The sequence below is a fragment of the Lepus europaeus genome, chromosome 14, assembly GCF_033115175.1.
Source record: "Lepus europaeus isolate LE1 chromosome 14, mLepTim1.pri, whole genome shotgun sequence".
In the NCBI taxonomy this organism is placed as follows: Eukaryota; Metazoa; Chordata; class Mammalia; order Lagomorpha; family Leporidae; genus Lepus; species Lepus europaeus.
Window position 1 is genome coordinate 43,262,848 of NC_084840.1, and position 19,161 is coordinate 43,282,008.

The 19,161-nt window shown below is 41.8% G+C and overlaps 1 protein-coding gene across 2 annotated transcripts in view; it reads left to right on the forward strand.

Annotated features, from left to right (window-relative positions):
* Positions 1-19,161, forward strand: part of STAM (signal transducing adaptor molecule) — an 84,831-nt gene that overhangs the window by 21,742 nt on the left and 43,928 nt on the right. For both annotated transcript variants that reach the window (XM_062210521.1, XM_062210522.1), the window contains exons 3-4: positions 18,785-18,860; positions 18,942-19,037. In XM_062210521.1, coding sequence (XP_062066505.1) covers positions 18,785-18,860; positions 18,942-19,037 — 172 coding nt within the window. The remainder of the gene's footprint in view (positions 1-18,784; positions 18,861-18,941; positions 19,038-19,161) is intronic.

The window sequence follows — 19,161 nt, forward strand, 5'->3', positions numbered from 1 at the left end:
CTTCTCCAGAACTGAGCTGTGACTATTTCTGACCTTCAACTGGAAGCTCATAGACTATTTCCCAATTTTGTGTATGAAAAATAATCCACTTAAACATGTTAGAATTGGAAGGGCAACATCAAATAGTGTCTGAATGTCAGTAATTTGTGTATTGCCCCAAACTGAGAAGGAATCCTAAGAGCAAAGAATGAGAAAGGAAGTCCCATATTAAAAGAGTTTAATTAGGGCAGTTTACATAGGGCAGTCTAGACAGAAGTACACAGATGATCTGGTTAGAAGCTGTAGCAAGATGTTGTTGCCCAGGAGTGCGGATGAAGGAAAAATTTTATACAGTTGCCAACCTAATGGAGAGAAGGGATAGGAACATGTTATGCAACATTCCTTTGTGTGTGCTTTCAGAGTTAACCTCTTAGGCATGGTCTTTCTGACCTTGTCAGAACAACTTACACTTTATAGCTGAAGAATCATCTGCCACTTAGACTACCAAGTTGTCAGTGTTCTTTTGAGAGAGAGAGTGTGAGAGAGAGAGATCAAAATGGAAGGACCAGACTCAAGATGGTATTAACTGGTTTGATCAACCTTTGCCATGTGTCTCTCTCCCTTGTTTTTACCCCCAAATAAGCTTTTAATTCCATTTTTTTCATAAACTTTTTAGGAAGCCTAATGTTATGTTAGTTTCTGGAAGTATTTAGTTCTTTAAGCAACAATTTGAGTTCCTGTATCTTTTAGCTATTATGTGCTTGCCAGTTACTAGCAACTAAGACCTGTAAAAGCTGTGTAGGCTCATATACCCTTCCCAAATAAAAATATGCATATATCCATTAAAGAATCACCCTCAATACAGCAAGATACTCAGAGTATGTACTTTTTACAAAGCAGGGAGCTAGTTATATGTGAGGCAACTACTTCAATTAGTAATCAAAGCAATAGTTTTGCTTTAATAAGTGAGGAAAAGATAGGTGTTTTTGACACATTTGGGAGATGATGCAGTTCATTCTCCAACAGGTAACTTCCTAGTAAGGGAGTATTGATTAACTGCGATTTTGGCTATACAACCTGACCTTCAAAACTAACTCCAGGCTTTGTTGCTACTCATGACACTTTACAATAGTGTGATTTGTGTCATGATTATTCAGCAAGTGAGAAACATATTTTTGGATGGAAAGACGAAAGATACTTCTTTATTCCTTTTTTTTTTTTTAATTTTATTTATTTGAGAGGTAGACTTACAGACAGAGAGAGGGAGAGACAGAGAGAAAGGTCTTCCATTGCTAGTTCATTCCCCAAATGGCAGTGACAGCCAGAGCTGGGCCGATCTGAAGCCAGGAGCTGCTTCTGGGTCTGCCTCCCACACTGATGCTTTTCAAGACCACAAGACCATAGTAGAGAGCTAGATCTGAAGAGGAGTGAGCAGATGGGACACGAACCAGTGCCCATATGGGATGCTGGTGCCATAGGTGGAGGCTTAGCCTATTACACCACAGCGCCAGCCCCTATTCCTTATTCTTACCCACGTCCCTGGCTCTTTTTCTTTTCTGGTCTTTATCTATCTTACAAAATGTATTAAACTATCAAAATGGATATTGAGAAGCTTTCTGAGAGAGTGAGAATTTGCTTATCTTTTACAAAGATACTTGATGGAAACTTTGAGTAAGTTTTCTAAAGGCTTAATATGGGTTTTATTTAACTTGCATTTTTTATTTTATTACCATCAGTCTTTTTTTTGCTTGCTTTTGTTTTTTTGAGACAATGCACATTTTAATTAGCTCTATTTTAGCTATTCTACAGTGTATGCATATTTCAAAACATCTTGAAGAGGCCGGCGCCGCAGGTCACTTAGCTAATCTTCCGCCTGCGGTGCCGGCACCCCGGGTTCTAGTCCCGGTTGGGGTGCCGGATTCTATCCCGGTTGCTCCTCTTCCAGTCCAACTCTCTGCTGTGGCCCGGGAGTGCAATGGAGGATGGCCCAAGTGTTTGGGCTCCTGTACCCGCATGGGAGACCAGGAGGAAGCACCTGGCTCCTGGCTTTGGATTGGCGCAGTGTGCCAGCCGTAGCGGCCATTTGGGGGGTGAACCAATGGAAAAGGAAGACCTTTCTGTCTCTCTCTCTGTATAACTCTGCCTGTCAAAAAAAAAAAAAAAAAATCTTGTAGAGGGGCTGGTACCATAGCTCACTAGTTTAATCCTCTGCCTGTGGTGCTGGCATCTCACATGGGCACGGGGTTCTAGTCACAGTTGCTCCTCTCCCAGTCCAGCTCTCTGCTGTGGCCCAGGAGGGCAGTGGAGGATGGCCCAAGTGCTTGGGTCCCTGCACCCGCATGAGAGACCAGGAGGAAGCACCTGGCTCCTGGCTTCGGATTGGCACAGCACCGGCTGTGGTGGCCATTTGGGGAGTGAACCAACGGAAGGAAGACCTTTCTCTCTCACTGTCTATAACTCTACTTATCAAATAAATTAAAAAAAAAAACTTGTACATGATAAATATGCACAATTTGTATTTGTCAATTAAAAATTAAATAAAAAAACCAATATGGAAGGTATCAGGAAAGCATCAAAGACATGCTTCCTCTACTTTAACATTGGTGACTTTAGATATGAGTAACCCCATATTTGCTGTGCAGATGATTTTAAGATGTGCCCCCTAGCGCTGTGGCATAGCAGGTAAAGACGCCCCCTGCAGTGCCGGCATCCCTTCTGACACTGGTTCGAGTCCTGGCTATTTCACTTCTGATCTAGCTCTCTGCTATGCCTGGGATAGCAGTAGAAGATGGCCCAGCCGGCGCCATGGCTTAACAGGCTAATCCTCCACCTTGCGGCACCGGCACACCGGGTTCTAGTCCCGGTTGGGGCGCCGGATTCTATCCTGGTTGCCCCTCTTCCAGGCTAGCTCTCTGCTATGGCCCGGGAGGGCAGTGGAGGATGGCCCAGATCCTTGGGCCCTGCACCCGCATGAGAGACCAGGAGAAGCACCTGGCTCCTGGCTTCAGATCAGCAAGATGCGCCGGCCGCAGCGGCCATTGGAAGGTGAACCAACGGCAAAAAGGAAGACCTTTCTCTCTGTCTATCTCTCTCACTATCCACTCTGCCTGTCAAAAAAAAAAAGATGGCCCAAGTTCTTGGTCTCCTGCAACCTTGTAGGAGACATGGAAGAAGCTCCTGGCCTTGGATCAGCCCAGCTCTGGCTGTTGTGGCCATTTGGGGAGATAACCAGCAGATGGAAGACTCTCTCTCTCTCTCTCTCTCTCTGCCTCTGCCTCTGCCTCTAACTCTGCCTTTCAAATAAATAAATCTTCAAAAAAAGAAAAATATGTACTTTGGCCCTGACACATGTGCAAAGCTAATTATCTCTTCTGTAAATTCTCTCCTGAATTCCACAAGAGTTTACTTTTCTGCCAATCTCTCTTTTTTTTTTTAAATTTTATTTTTTACGTTATACAAGTTTCATCTATTTCATATATACAGATTTAGGAACATAGTGATACTTCCTTCTCTCCCACCCATGCTGCAACCCTGCTTGCTCTTCCCTATCCCATTCCCACTCTAAATATTTAGAGATCTGCTTTCCATTACTTAATGATTGTAAGGTTAACCCTACACTAAGTAAAAGAGTGCAACAAATAGTATGAGGAAGAAAAACACTGTTCCTTAGCGGAAGAGACAAGGGATATAAACAATCATTGAATGTCAGAATGTCCATTTCACTGCAATACATTACATTTTAGGTACTCTGTTAGTTACCCCTGATTAGGGAAACATGATAACTTGTCTTTTTGGGACTGGCTTATTTCACTAAGTATAATGCTTTCTAGTTGCATACATTTTATTGCAAAACATAGGATTACATTCTTTTTTACAGCTGAGTAGTATTCTGTTGTGTATGTGTACCATAATTTCTTTATCCGTTGATGGACGGATAAATTTCTTTATCGGTTGATGGACATCTGGGTTGATTCTATATATTAGCTAGTGTGAATTGAACTGCAATAAACGTGGGAATAAAGAAACTTTTTTCATATGCTGATTTCTTTTGGTATGGATAAATTCCCAGGAGTGGGATGGCTAGTTCACATGGTAGGTCTTTATTCAGCTTTCTGAAGTATCTCCATACTGTCTTCCAAGGCGGCTGACCACCAACAGTAGATTAAGATACCCTTTTCTCCATCCTCACAAACATTTGTTGATTGTTGATTTCAGAATGAGAGCCATTCTAACTGCAGTGAGGTGAAACCTCATCGTGATTCTGATTTGTATTTTCCTGATGGCTAGTGATCCTGAGCATTTTTTCAAGTGTCTGTTGGCCATTTGAATTTCCTCTCATGAAAAATGCCTGTTCAAGTCCCTTTGCCTGTTTCTTAACTGGATTGTTTGTTTTGTTGTTGATGAATTTCTTGTTCTTTATAAATAAGATTCTAGATATTAGCCCTTTATCAGTTGTGTAGCTTACAAATATTTTCTCCCATTCTGTCTGTTGCCTCTTTGCTGAGTCTTTCTTTTTGCAGTGCAGAAGCTTCTCAGCTTGATATTGTCCCATTTGTCAATTTTGGCTTTGATTGCCTGTGCTTCTGGAGTCTTTTCCAAGAACTCTTTGCCTATGCCAATGTCTTGCAGAGTTTCCCCAGTGTTCTGTAGTAATTTGATGGGATTGGGTTGTAGAGTTAGGTCTTTGATCTGTTTTGATTGGATTTTTGTATAAGGTGTAAGGTATGGGTCTAGTTTCATACTTTGGCATGCAGAGGTCCAGTTTTTCCAACACCATTTGTTGAAGAGACTGTTCTTGCTCCAGGGATTGGTTTTCGCTCCTTTGTCAAAAATAAGTTAGTTGCAGATGCGTAGATTGATTTCTGGAGTTTCTGTTCTGTTCCATTGGTCTTCACATCTATTTTTGTGCCAGTACCAGGTTGTTTTGATCGTAACTGCACTGTAGTATGTCTTGAAATCTGGTATTGTGATGTCTTTGGTTTTGTTTTGGTATATAAGATTGCTTTAGCTATTCGGGGCCTTTTTTTGTTTCCATGTTAATTTTAGCATCATTTTTTCTAGATTTGAGCAGAATGTCCTTGGTATTTTGATTGGGTTCACATTGAATCTGTAAATTGCTTCCAGTAGTATGGGTATTTTGATTATATTGATCTAATCCATGAACATCGAAGATTTTTCCATTTTTGTGGGGTCTTCTATTTCTTTAATGTTTTGTAATTTTCATTGTAGGGATCTTTCACCTTTTTGGTTAAATTTATTCTAAAGTATTTAATTATTTTTATAGCTATTGTAAATGGGATCTTTTTTTTTTTAAAATAAATGTTTTATTTTTAAGATTTCATTTGAAAGAGTTACAGAGAGAGAGAGAGAGAGAGAGAGAGAGAGAGAGAGGTCTTTCATCTGCTTGCTGGTTCACTCTACAAATGGCCACAATGGCCAGAGCTGGGCCGATCTGAAGCCAGGAGCCGGGAGCTTCTTCAGGTCTCCCAAGCAGGCTCAGGAGCCCAAGCACTTGGGCCATCTTCTGCTGTTTTCCAAGGCCATAGCAGAGAGCTGGATCGGAATGGAGCAGCCACGACTTGGACTGGCGCCTCATATGGGATGCCAGCAATGCAGGCAGAAACTTAGCCCACTATGCAACAGCGCCAACCCTAGTGGAAGTTCTTTCTCAGCCATGGCATTGTCTGTAACTACAAAGGCTGTTATTTTTTTGTGTGTGTTAATTTAAATCCTGCCTCTTTACCAAACTGTTTTATGAGTTCCAATAGTCTACTAAGAGTCTTTTGGATCCCCTATATATGGAATACTATCATTATAAGTAGAGATATTTTGACTTCTTCCTTCCCAATTTGTATCCCCTTGATTTCTTTTTCTTGCCTAGTGGCTCTGGCTAAAACTTCCAGGACAATATTGAATAGCAATGATGAGAGTGGGCATCTTTGTCTGATTCTGGATCTTAGGGGGAATGCTTCCAACTTTTCCCCATTCAATAAGATGCTGACTGTAGGTTTGTCATAGATTGCCTTCATTGTGTGGAGGAATGTTCATATTCCGTATAGTCGATGAAGTGTTCTTTCCTCAGTAATGTGCCAACAGCTTTTTTTTTTTTTTTTTATAAAAAGCTTTTATTTAGGGCCGGCGCCGCGGTCACAAGGCTAATCCTCCACCTTGCGACGCCGGCACACCGCGTTCTAGTCCCGGTCAGGGCGCCAGATTCTGTCCTGGTTGCCCCTCTTCCCGGCCAGCTCTCTGCTGTGGCCAGGGAGTGCAGTGGAGGATGGCCCAAGTGCTTGGGCCCTGCACCCCATGGGAGACCAGGAGAAGCACCCGGCTCCTGCCATCGGATCAGTGCGGTGCGCTGGCCGCAGCGCGCCAACCGTGGCGGCCATTGGAGGGTGAACCAACGGCAAAGGAAGACCTTTCTCTCTGTCTCTCTCTCTCTCACTGTCCACTCTGCCTGTCAAAAAAAAAAAAAAAAAAAAAAAACCTTTTATTTAATAAATATAAATTTCAAAAGTACAACTTTTGGATTATAGTGGTTCTTCTACCCATACCCGCCTCTCACCCCCATTTACTTACTTATTTATAAACCATCCTACCTTTTATTCCCTCTCCCATCCCATTCTTCATTAATATTCATTTTTGATTATCTTTATATACAGAAGATCAGCTCTATACTACGTAAAGGTTTCAACAGTTTTCATTCACACAGAGATATGAAGTATAAAGTACTGTTTGAAGACAAGCTTTACCATTAATTCTCATAGTACAACTCATTAAGGACATCCTACATGGGGAGCAAGTGCACAGTGACTCCTGTGGTTGATTTAACAATTGGCACTCTTATTTATGACATCAGTGATCACCCTAGGCTCTTGTCATGAGCTGCTAAGTCTATGGAAGCCTTTTGAGTCCACAAACTCCATCATTATTTAGACAGGACCGTTTTTAAAGTGGAAGTTCTCTCCTCCCTTCAGAGAAAGGTACCACCTTCTTTGATGGCCTCTTTCTACCGAAATCTCACTCACAGAGATTTTTCATGTAGGCCATTTTTTGCCACAGTGTCTTGGCTTTCCATGCCTGAAATGCTCTCATGAGCATTTTTAGGCAGATCCGAATGCCTTAAGGGCCGATTCTGAGACCAGAGTGTGCAACACATTCTTAAGCATCTATTGTGAGGCTGGACAAGTGGTGATAAATTCTTTCAATTTCTGTTTGTTAGGGAAAGTATTTTACCTTCATTCATAAATGGCTTTGCAAAGTACAGTGTTCTGGGTTGACATTTTTTTTTTTTCTCTTAAAATTTGTACTGTGTCTCTCTATTCTCTCCTAGCCTGAAGAGTTTCTGATGAGAAGTCAGCTGTGAGTCTAATTGGAGATCTCTGAAAGTAGTTTGGTGTTTCTCTTGTATACATTTTAGATTTTTTCTTTATGTTTTACTGTGGGAACTTTGACTACATTGTGTTATGGTAAAGGTCTTTTCCGGTCATATCTGCTAGGAGTTCTATGTGCTTCCTGTACCTTGGACATACTTTCACCAAAATGGGGGAGTTTTCTGTAATTATTTCACTAAATATGCCTTCTAGTCCATTCTCTTATTTTCACACCTTCAACAACTCCTAAGCCCCACATGTTGGGTTATTTGATAGTACCCCATAAATCTCTAACACTGTTTTTGATTTTTCGTTTTTTTTTTTTTTTTGGTCTGACTGAAAAATTTCCAAAAGTTTGTCTTGTAGCTTGGATATTCTTTTTTCTGCCTCACTAAGTCTGTTGTTAAGGCATTTCACCACATTTTTATTTGATCTATTGCATTCTTCATTTCTAAAATTTCTTTTTGATTTCTCTTTAAAAATCTCAATTTCATAGGAAAAATTTCATTCATGTGATGTATTGATTTCTTTAGTTCGTAGATTTGCTTCTCATTGCTTTTGAATAATTCTGTGCTTAATCTTTTGAATTCTGTTTTCAGAATTTCATCAATCTCTTCATCTTCACATTCTAATACTGAATTGTTGTTGTGTTCAGTCAGTCTTTTTTCTCATATCTTCGGCTCCTTCTAGCACTATTTACTGTGCATTTTCCCATTATGGTTTTGTTACAGTCTTGTGAAGTTTTATGAAAGCATGTACATTTTCTGCTTAGAAAGTGAACAGAGTGGAAGTTATGCAGAAGTTGGTAGTAAATAGAGCTCTGTAAGGAAGATTATTTTAAATACTACTGATAAAAAGTAGTGTTTTCCATATTTATCTCCAAGACTTTTTATTGAGCATTGGCCATTGCCTGTTCTAGGACTGTTCAGAATGAAAGTATTCTCACTTTTTGTCACTGGAGAGCAACAGTAGTTGATAAGTAATTATTTCATTCTCAGATTTTGAGAATCTTTTTTGTGCCAGAGGTCATGGCTAAGGATAAGTGCTAAGAATATGCAAATATGGTCCAGGGCCCCACTGTTAGGAACTTTAAAACAGTTGCGTTTAAAGAGAATGTGGGAGAAGAGAGACTGAAAGAGAAAGGAAGGGAAGGGAGGAAAGAAAAACAGATCAGAAGGGAGATGTTAAGTGCCAAAGCTTAAACTGGCAGTGAAGAGCTGTCTGCTCATGAGGTTCTTAGCATAGCATCTAGCACAAAGTATGTACTCCATAAATGTTAACTGTTATCTTTACACTATTATCTGACAAATTTAGTTTGATATTTGAATTTGCAGCTGGAATACCTAATATTCCAGGCTCAGCTTGATATGGGGGAGCCAAGGACTAAATTTCTCAGTATAAGAGATGCTTAAGCTGTGACCTGGAGGAAAAGTAAGCATTCACTAAGAACTGCAGGGTAGGAAAGTGCTAGAGAGAGGAGCACCCAAGGACCTGGAGGGTCGGAGAAAAAGAGCAGGGTGCTTCTGGCAAGTTATCTAGAGATGAGATTCATGGATGGACTTTGTAAGCTTAACTTTTTTCTAATTTGAGCTTATAAACTTGAAACTAATTTATTTATGTACATGTTATGCTTACAATTTTTTAAAAGATTTATTTATTATTTATTTGAATGACAGTTACAGAGGGAGAGAGAATGGGAGAGAGATCTTCCATCTGCTGGTTTACTCCCCAGATGGCTGCAGTGGCTGGGGCTGGGCCAGGCTGAAGCCAAGAGCCAGGAGCCAGGAGCTACTTCTGGTCTCCCTCATGGGTGCAGGGGCCCAAACACTTGGGCCATTCTCCTATGCTTTCCCAGGCACATTAGCAGGGAGCTAGATCTCAACTGTGTCTCAAACCAGTGCCCATTTGAGAAACTGGCATCATAGGTGGTGGCTTTACCCATTAAGCCACAGCACCAGCCCCTATGCTTAAATTTTCATTAAAAAAAAAAAAAAAAAGTTGAAAAGAATACCTTTTAGTTCTAGTCATACAGTTTGATGTTATTGAAAGGTTATAGCTGTCATCAGTATACTTTGTTAGAGGCTGTTTTAGTTACCTAGTTATTCCTTGCTTTTTTTTTTTTTTTTTAAGATTTATTTATATGAAAGGCAGAGTTAGAGAGAGAGAGAAAATGAATCTTCCAACCCCTTGTTCATTCCCCAAAAGCTGCAATGGCCAGGGCTGATTCAGACTGAATCCAGGAGCTTTCTCTGGGTTTTTCACATGGGTGCAGGGGTCCAAAGACTTGGGCCATCCTCTGCTGCTTTCCTAGTTGCACTAGCAGGGAGCTAGACCAGAAGTGTAGCAGCTGGGACATGAACTGGTGCCCGTATGGGATGCTGGTGTTGCAGGTCGTGGCTTTATCTACTAAACCACAATGCTGGCTCCTGTGTCTTTTTCATGGTGAATTTTATGGTTTTTGTTTAATACACATGACAAAGCTTTTAGTTCTATTGAAATTATAAAAGCCAAAGTGAAGATAGTACACTTTTCTGAAATTCGTGGTTTTATAAGCAGTGTTGTGGTTTATACAAATTTGAAACAACCATTTATATTTATGCAACAGCTCTAATTTATTCTAGAGATCCATTTAATTTAGAGTTCAAGGCACAGGCTAGGCTCTAAGCAGTGTCAGTGTCCTCTTGTTTACTACTTTATTCCTAAAGCCTTGCATAGCACTTGTTACATAAAGGGTAATAAAAAATATCAATTAATGAGTTGTTTGCTGCCTATATAGTCAGTATAATTTGTATGGAGAAGGTGATTTATCCAAGCAGTATTACTTATCTGATTGGATTAATCTTAAGAGTCAATATCCTATATTTAACAATGATATATACAAATAGCACTCTGGATGGTGAAATTAAGACTTCTGGATACTTCAGTAAAGTTAATGAGCAAGAATTATTCATCATTATGCCAAACAGTGTTGTGGTAAAATTCATTTAAAAAATCTGTCCTTTTTAGATTTGCCATAAGAGCTCCATTCTGTATATTATATAGGAAATTGGAAAAGTGTGTATTGTAAGAGAAAGCATAGTAGCATAACTCTGATATGTGCCTGAAGAGTGATTGAGAGGGCTAACACCTTAATTTTCATTTTCTTTAAGCATGACAGAGTTCTTTCTTTTTTAAAAAAAAATTATTTATTTATTTGAAAGACAGAGTTACTGAGAGGCAGAGGCAGAGGCAAAGGCAGAGAGAGAGAGAGAGAGAGAGAGAGAGAGAGGTAGGTCTTCCATCCACTGGTTCACTCCTCAAATGGTTGCAATGGCTGGAGCTGTGCTGATCTGAAGCCAGGAACCAGGAGCTTCTTCTGGGTCTCCCATGTGGCTGCAGGAGCTATCTTCTACTGTCTTCCAGGCACATTAGCAGGGAGCTGGATTGGAAGTGGAGCAGCTGGGACTCAGACTGGCGCCCATATGGGATGCTGGCATTGCAGGTGGCGGCTTTACCTGCTGCCTTGTTATTTTCTTTTTAAGATTTTATTTATTTATTTGAAAGTCAGAGAGTTACACAGAAGAGAGGCAGAGAGAGAGAGGTTTTCCATCCAATGGTTCACTTCCTAGTTGGCCGCAATGGCGGGAGCTGCACCGATGTGAAGCCAGGAGCTGCTTCTGGGTCTCCCACACGGGTGCAGGGGCCCAAAGACTTGGGCCATCTTCTACTGCTTTCCCAGGCCATAGCAGAGAGCTGGACTGGAAGAGGAGCAGCCAGGACTTGAACTGGCGCACTTATGGGATGCCGGCATTTCAGGCCAGGGTGTTAATCTGCTGCACCACAATGCCAGCCCCTTATTTTTCTTTCTTTTTTTGTTTTTAAAGATTTTATTTATTTATTGGAAAGTCAGAGAGTTATACAGAGAGAAGAGAGGCAGAGAAAGCCGCTGCCTTATTTTTAAAAGTTGTGACTTCACCTTGACTCTGAATGGCTGAGAGTGGTAAGATGGGATGGGAGTGGAAATGATGAGGATTTGATAGAGAACAGCATCCTGTTAAAGCTGTTTTCTGTGATTCTGGCAATACAGTTGAGGGAGATTGGGGTAATATTAGTGAATAGTAAAGTTGACTTTGATGTTTTACTTCATCAAAGCTGATATAGGCAGTGTCAGGTATCTATATGCCTCTAAAATCTGTTCTATGTCCTATCTGTGATTTGAGAAAAAAGAAGCCACAGCTAGGTAAAAATGCTGCCTTTGTTTTTTCACTCTCTTAAGAACTGGTTCAACATCCAGATTTATTCATAAAAAGATGGTTTTTGTGGATGAACAGAGTTTTGGCTAAGATGCCCATATATCCAGTTTGCCTTGGTAAATTACAGTTTATACCTGCTATTTTTGTGTTATGTCATTTAGCAACCCCTTTTACTCTGAAAAGGGTACCTGCATTGATGATATACACACAATATTTGTAGTTTCCCTTCAATTCTTAGTAAAGGGACAACAGCCATATCATACTTTAAATTCACTTACAAGTCCTAAACCTTTTAAAAAAATAGTGTTTTAACTACATTTTGCATTCAATTTTAAGGTTTTATAAATACATATAGTTGTGTGGTATGTATAAAATTTCAGTTTGGCTTGTAGAAATACTAAAAAAAAGGACTGGCGCTGTGGCATAGTCAGTTAAATATCTGCCTGTGGTGCCCGTATCCCATGTGGACGCTGTTTCAAGTCCCGGCTGTTCCGCTTCTGATCCAGCTCCTTGGTGATGGCCTGGAGAGCAGAAGATAGCCCAGGTGCTTGGGCCCCTGCATCCGCGTGGGAGACCAGAAAGATTCTCTGGGCTCCTGGCTTTGAATTGGCCCAGCTCCAGTCTTTGTGACCATTTGGGGAGTAAATCAGTGGATGGACAACCTCTCTCTGTCTCTCCCTCTCTCTCTCTATAGCTATGCCTCTCAAGTCAATAAAAACAGGCTTTAAAAAATAAAAAAATAAAAAATTCAAATACTTAATGGAAAAAAACCACATGGAGCAGAAGAGGAGATATTTAATATGCATATGAGATTGTTGGGGCTCAGTTATATTGTTGAATAGTGCCAGCTTTATGTACAACTGTAAAGGGGTTTTTAGCCTGTCATCATCTTTAACCATATTGCTGTGTTAGCAAACTTAAAATGTTATCAGCACTTATAAATATTCTGATGGACTTTGAAGCTCCATATCTTGTTTTTAAAAGATTTATTTATTTGAAAGAGTGAGACACACACACACACACACACAGAAAGAGAGAGAGAGGGGTAGAGAGGTCTTCCATCCACTGATTCACTCCCCAAATGGCCGTGGTGGCTGGAGCTGAGCCTGTCAGAAGCCAGGAGCTTCCTCCCTTTCTCCCATGTGGGTGCAGGGCCCAAGCAACTGGGCCTTCCTCCACTGCCTTCCCGGGCCACAGCAGAGAGCTGGACTGGAAGAGGAGCAACCGGGACAGAATCTGGAGCCCCAACCGGGACTAGAACCCAGGGTGCTGGCGCCGCAGGCAGAGGATTAGCCTGTTGAGCCACAGCGCCGGCCTGTACCTTTTTTTTTTTTAAAAAAAAAAAAAGATTTATTTATTTATTTGAAATTCAGAGTTACACGGAGGAGAGGCAGAGAGAGAGAGAGAGAGAGAGAGAGAGAGAGAGAGAGAGAGAAAGGGGGAAGGAGAGTGGGAGGGAGGGGGAGAGAGGTCTTCCATCCGATGGTTCACTCCCCGGATGGCTGTGCCAATCCGAAGCCAGGAGCCAGGAGCTTCTTCTGGATCTCCCACGTGGGTGCAGGGGCCCAAGCTGGGGCTTTAACCCGCTGCACCACAGCGCTGGCCCCTTGTCTTAGTACTTCATTATTTTCTTCATTTTTTTTTTTTTTTTGACAGAGTTAGTGAGAGAGAGAGACAGAGAGAAAGGTCTTCTTTTTCTGTTGGTTCACCCCCCCAAATGGCCGCTACAGCCGCACGCTGCACCAAACCGAAGCCAGGAGCCAGGTGCTTCCTCCTGGTCTCCAATGCCGGTGCAGGGCCCAACCACTTGGGCCATCCTCCACTGCTCTCCCGGGCCACAGCGGAGAGCTGGACTGGAAGAGGAGCAACCGGGCCAGAATCCGGCCCCCCAACTGGGACTAGAACCCGGGGTGCCGGCGCCGCAGGAAGAAGATTAGCCAAGTGAGCCACGGCACTGGCCTTCTTCATTATTTTTATTCTGATAAAATATATCTGATAGAATATACCATTTTAACCATTTTTATGGTCCAAATTCAGTGACATTCAGTATATTCATGATGTTGTGCAACCAATACACCACTGTCCATTTTCAAAACTTTCTCATCATCTCAAACAGGAACTTTGTACCTGTTAAAGAATGATTCTCCATCTTCCCTCCTAGCTACTAGTTACTTCTTTCATCCTTTCTGTGAAATTTGCCTATTGTAGGTGCGTCATATAAATGGAATATTAATATTTGGTCTTTTGTGCCTGGCTTATTTACTTAGCATAATGTTTTCAAGGTCTATCCATATTGTTGCATGTCTCAAAATTTCTTTAAGGTTGAATAATAATTCATTTTATTTATAGACCATATTTTTTATATATATTCTTCTGGTAATGGACATTTGCCTTTGGTGAATAATGCTGCTCTGAACATGGGAATATACATGTCAGAGGCACTGCTGATTTATAAAATAGTGTTGTTTTAACTTTTGGGGAACTGCCAGACTTTTCCATAGTGTCTATATTATTTTGTATTCCTAATAGCAAGAAGAAAAATTTTTTGTACCAAAATAAGCTCGTGCTAAACTTGTTATAACATGTCTGAACAGGATTTGGTTTGAAACACTGAGGAGGATCAGACCTCAGTTGTTTGTTGTGCTTTTTTTCCCCTTAATATTTATTTTTATGTACTTGAAAGAGGAAAAGGAAAGACATGTTCTGTCTACTGGTTCACTCCTCAGATGGCTGCAGTGGCCAGGGCTGTGCCAAGCCAAAGCCAGAAGCCCAGAATTTCCATCAGGACATCCCACATGGATGGCCGGGACCCAAATTCTTGGTCCATCTTCTGCCGTTTTCCCAGGCACATCAGCAGGGAGATGGATTAGAAATGGAGTGCTGGGACTTGAACAGGTGCTCTGGTGGGATGCCATAGCTTAAGGTATTCTCCCACAACACTGGCCCTGGTATCAGTTTGAAAAGAGGCTCTATCAAAGCAACATGGACTCTATTGAAATTAAATGCGGAACAAATTTATGGTGAAACTTAGTGGAAGAATGGAGAAGTCATTAGTGCTTTATGAAAAGGTTATGGGGATGGATGGCTGGCCCTGTGGTGTAGCAGTTAAAGCCACCGCCTGCAGTGCCGGCATCCCACATGGGCACTGGTTTGAGTCCTGGCTGCTCCACTTGCAATCCAGCTCCCTGCTGATGTGCCTGGGAAAGCAGCAGAAGAAAGCCTATGTTCTTGGGCCCCTGCACCCATGTGGATGACCCAGAAGAAGCTCCTGGCTTTGGATCAACCCAGCTCCATTGCAGCCACTTGGGGAGTGAACCAATGGTTGGAAGATCTCCCTTCTCCCTTCTCTCTCTTGTCTCTCTTGTTTCTTCCTCTCTAACTCTGCCTTTCAAATAAATAAATAAATGTTAAAAAAAAGGGATGAGATGATATTGAATAGGAAGCCCACAGGACAGACCATCTATATCAGTTTATAAAGAAAAAATGAATTTTGTTTTTGCCCTAATTGAGTAGGACTAGCATGTAACAGAAGAAACAATAGCCAACACCATAAATAGCTCAGTTATTCAACTAAAATAGTTCTGACAGAAAAATTAAAGTGAACTAAATGATAATGGTGCTTGATGAATGCCAGAACTTTTGTACCCAGATCAGCTTCAGACAAGAGTGGTGCTTTCAATGCAAATATTAAACAAGTGGGATTAAGATCTTGAAGCAGCCAGAGCCAAGGCTCACTTGGTTAATTCTCCGCCTGCAGCGCCGGCACCCCAGGTTCTAGTCCCAGTCGGGGCGCTGGATTCTGTCCCGGTTGCTCCTCTTCCAGTCCAGCTCTCTGCTGTGGCCCGGGAGTGCAGTGGAGGAAGGCCCAGTTGCTTGGGCCCTGCAGCCCATGGAAGACCAGGAGAAGCACCTGGCTCCTGCCTTCGGTTTGGTGCAGTGTGCTGGCTGTAGCAGCCATTGGGGGGTGAACCAACAGGAAAAGAAGACCTTTCTCTCTCTCTCTCTCTCTCTCTCTCTCTCTCTCTCTCTCTCACTAACTCTGCCTGTCAAAAAAAAAAAAAATCTTGAAGCATTTCTTCAAAGAATTTTAATAGGAAATGGAACATGGCTTTGCCTGTCCCATTCTGAACACTGAGCACAATTAGAGCAGTGACTACCAGGAGGTGGAATTGATGCTGTCAGAGTAAAAGTGGACTGGTCCAGAACAGGGTTTATGGGTGACAGTTTTGTGGGAATGCTCAAGATATTTTGCTTGTTGACTTTCTGATGGGCCAAAGAATCTAACATCCTAACACCTGGTTGTTAGGAGAGTGTTTTAAGAAAGCCGAAGTTTTAACAGCAAAACACCGAGGAGAGCTTCCTGGAGATTCTTTCTGTACCACAGCAATGCTCCTGCCCATTCCTCTTGTTAATTAAGGGCTGTTCCGTAAAAGTTTCCAATAGGAAATCACCAGACATCCATGTTATAGTTTTGATATGTCTAATTCTGACTTATTTTTGTGTCCCAGTCTTTTTTTTTTTTTTTGACAGGCAGAGTAGACAGAGAGAGAGACCAAGACCTTCCGTTGGTTCACCCCCGAAATGGCCGCTATGACCGGTGCACTGCACCGATCCTAAGCCAGGAGCCAGGCGCTTCTTCCTGGTCTCTCATGGAGGTGCAGGGCCCAAGCACTTGGGCCATCCTCCACTGCTCTCCCGGGCCACAGCAGAGAGCTGGACTGGAAGAGGAGCAACCGGGACAGAATCCGGCGCCCCGAATGGGGCTAGAACCCAGGGTGCCGGCGCTGCAGGCGGAGGATTAGCCTAGTGAGCCACAGCGCTGGCCTGTGTCCCAGTCTTAACAAGTCTTTAAAGTACACTCATTTTCCTTTGGTTAATTATGTACAAAAAAAATATAAAGACTGCGTTGACAAGGTTAAATTTGCCGGATCCTCAGTTCTTTATGGAAGACCTGAATGACTGATACCTCATACAAAAGTGTACTGAACTCAATGGGGGTATAGAATGAGAAATAGTTTTTTTAATTTTTATCTTTTAATTCCATTTTCTGTAGACTGACATTTCCTCATATGATTTTTGAATATTTCTTGACTTTTCATTATTGATGGTGTCCCTTACACAAGTTTTTAATTTTGCTGATATTTAATTTATATATATTTTTTGTGAAAATTGATGTTAATTCTTCTTGAAACTAGTCTTGGAATTTTTTTTCTTTATACAGATTTATTTTATTTGAAAGGCACAGTTAAAAAGAGAGAAAGAGAAAGAGGAGGACGAAGGGAGGGAGGGAGGAAGGAGGAGGAGGAGGTGGGGGAGAGAGACAGAGATCTTCCGTCTGCTGGTTCACTCCCCGAATGACTGCAATGGCCAGGGCTGGACCAGACTGAAGCCAGGAGTCTCCTCTGGGTCTCCTATGTGGGTGCAGGGGCCCAAGCACTTTTCTGCTGCCTTCCCAAGCCATTAGCAGAGAGCTGGATCAGAAGTGGAGCAGCCGGCAGTAATATGGGATGCCAGTGTTATAGCAAGTGGCTTTACCTGCTATAACACTGGCCCAGGGATTTTCTTTTTGGCGAGTTTGTTTATTAGTAGTTCGATCTTTTTACTTGGTAGAAAGGCCTATTCAGATTTCTGTGGTTTGTGTCTTTGTAGGGATATGTACATTTTATCTTGTTCATAGTGATTTTATTTCAGCAAAGTTGGAAATAATGTTTCTTCTTTCTTTCCTGATTTTAATTATATGAATCATCTTACCTTCATGGTCAGTATAATTAAATTTGTCAATTTGGTTGATGTTTAAAAAACCAACTTTTGATTATGTTCATTTTTCTCTATTTCCTATTATCTATTTCATTTATTTCCTCTCTTTATTGTTTCTTTCCCTCTGTTTGCTTTTGATTGAGTTTTTTCCCCTCCCCCCCTCGCCTTTTTTCTAGTTAATGAAGGTAAATATTTAGGTTATCGGGACCAACATTGTGGCATAGTGGGTTAAGCCACTGCCTGCAGTTCTGGCATCTCATGGGTGCTGGTTCCAGTCCTAGCTGCTCAGCTTGAAATCCAGCTCCTTGCTAATGAGCCTGAGAAGGCAACAGAAGATGTCCTAAGTATTTGGGCCTCTGTGCCTGTGTGGGAGACCCTGAAGGAGCTCCAGACTTTGGCCTGGCCCAGCCCTGATGGTTTTGGCCATTTGGGGAGTGAACCAGTGGATGAAAGACCTCTCTCTTTCTGTCTTCCTCTCTCTCTGTAACTCTGGCTTTCAAAAAAAGAAGAAAATTGACCCGCGCCGTGGCTCACTTGGCTAATCCTCCGCCTGCGGCGCTGGCACCCCGGGTTCAGGTCCTGGTTGGGGCACCAGATTCTGTCCCGGTTGCTCCTCTTCCAGTCCAGCGCTCTGCTGTGGCCCAAGAGAGCAGTGGAGGATGGCCCAAGTGGTTGGGCCCTGCACTGGCATGCGAGATCAGGAGGAAGCACCTGGCTCCTGGCTTTGGATCGGTGCGGTGTGCCGGCCACAGCAGCCATTTGGGGGGGTGAACCAACAGAAAAGGAAGACCTTTCTCTCTGTTTCTCTCTCTCATTGTCTAACTCTGCCTGTCCAAAAAAAAAGAAAAAAGAAAATTAAGTTATTGATCCAAATTGTCCTTTAGCAATTTTTGATTGTACAGATACACATAACAAAATTTCTTTTTGTAGACTTATTTATTTGAAAGGCAAAGTTACAGAGAGGGAGACATACACACACACACATATACATTTTCCATCTACTGCAATGCCAGGGCTGAACCCGGCTGAAGCAAGGAGCCTGTAGCTGCATTTGGGTTTCCCACCTGGGTGGCTAGGGCTGAAGCACTTGAGCCATCTTTTGTTGCTTTTTTAGGCACATTGACAGGGAGTTGGATCCAAAGTGGAGCATCTGGAACTAGAACTGACACCCATATGGAATGCCGCTGGCATTGTAGGTAGCAGCTTTGCCCACTGTGCCACAATGCTAGCCCAGTGTTTTTCTGAAAAATTTTTTAAAATTTTGAAAATTTTAAACTATACAGTGTGCAGTTTTTCAAACTTGTCATTAATAATAAAAATTGAAGTTCTGTACTTTACCATAGTCTCCCTTTTGTATGGCAATCTACTGCCTATTACAGTTAAGGGGGTTGGGGAAAGCTAAATGTATAATTAATTAATAGGTTTTTTTTTTTCATCTTTTAGACCTAAAGATTGTCTTCGGTCTATTATGAGGAGGGTGAACCATAAAGATCCTCATGTTGCTATGCAAGCTTTGACTGTAAGTTATTTCATTTTTAACAGTACCACAAAATTAGCTGCCAACATTGAACGCTTTTAACTCTTGATTTTGTGTTTTTAGCTTCTAGGAGCATGTGTGTCAAACTGTGGCAAAATTTTTCATTTAGAAGTGTGCTCAAGAGATTTCGCTAGTGAAGTGAGCAATGTGTTAAATAAGGTAAGGAGCATTATTTCCATAAATTAAGGCAGTCTTCTTTCTTCATATGTTTTGTTGTTGAATTCTTCACATTTTTAATCGCAAGAGACTGTCCTGTGTTTTTTTAAAACCCTTTTTAGGTTAT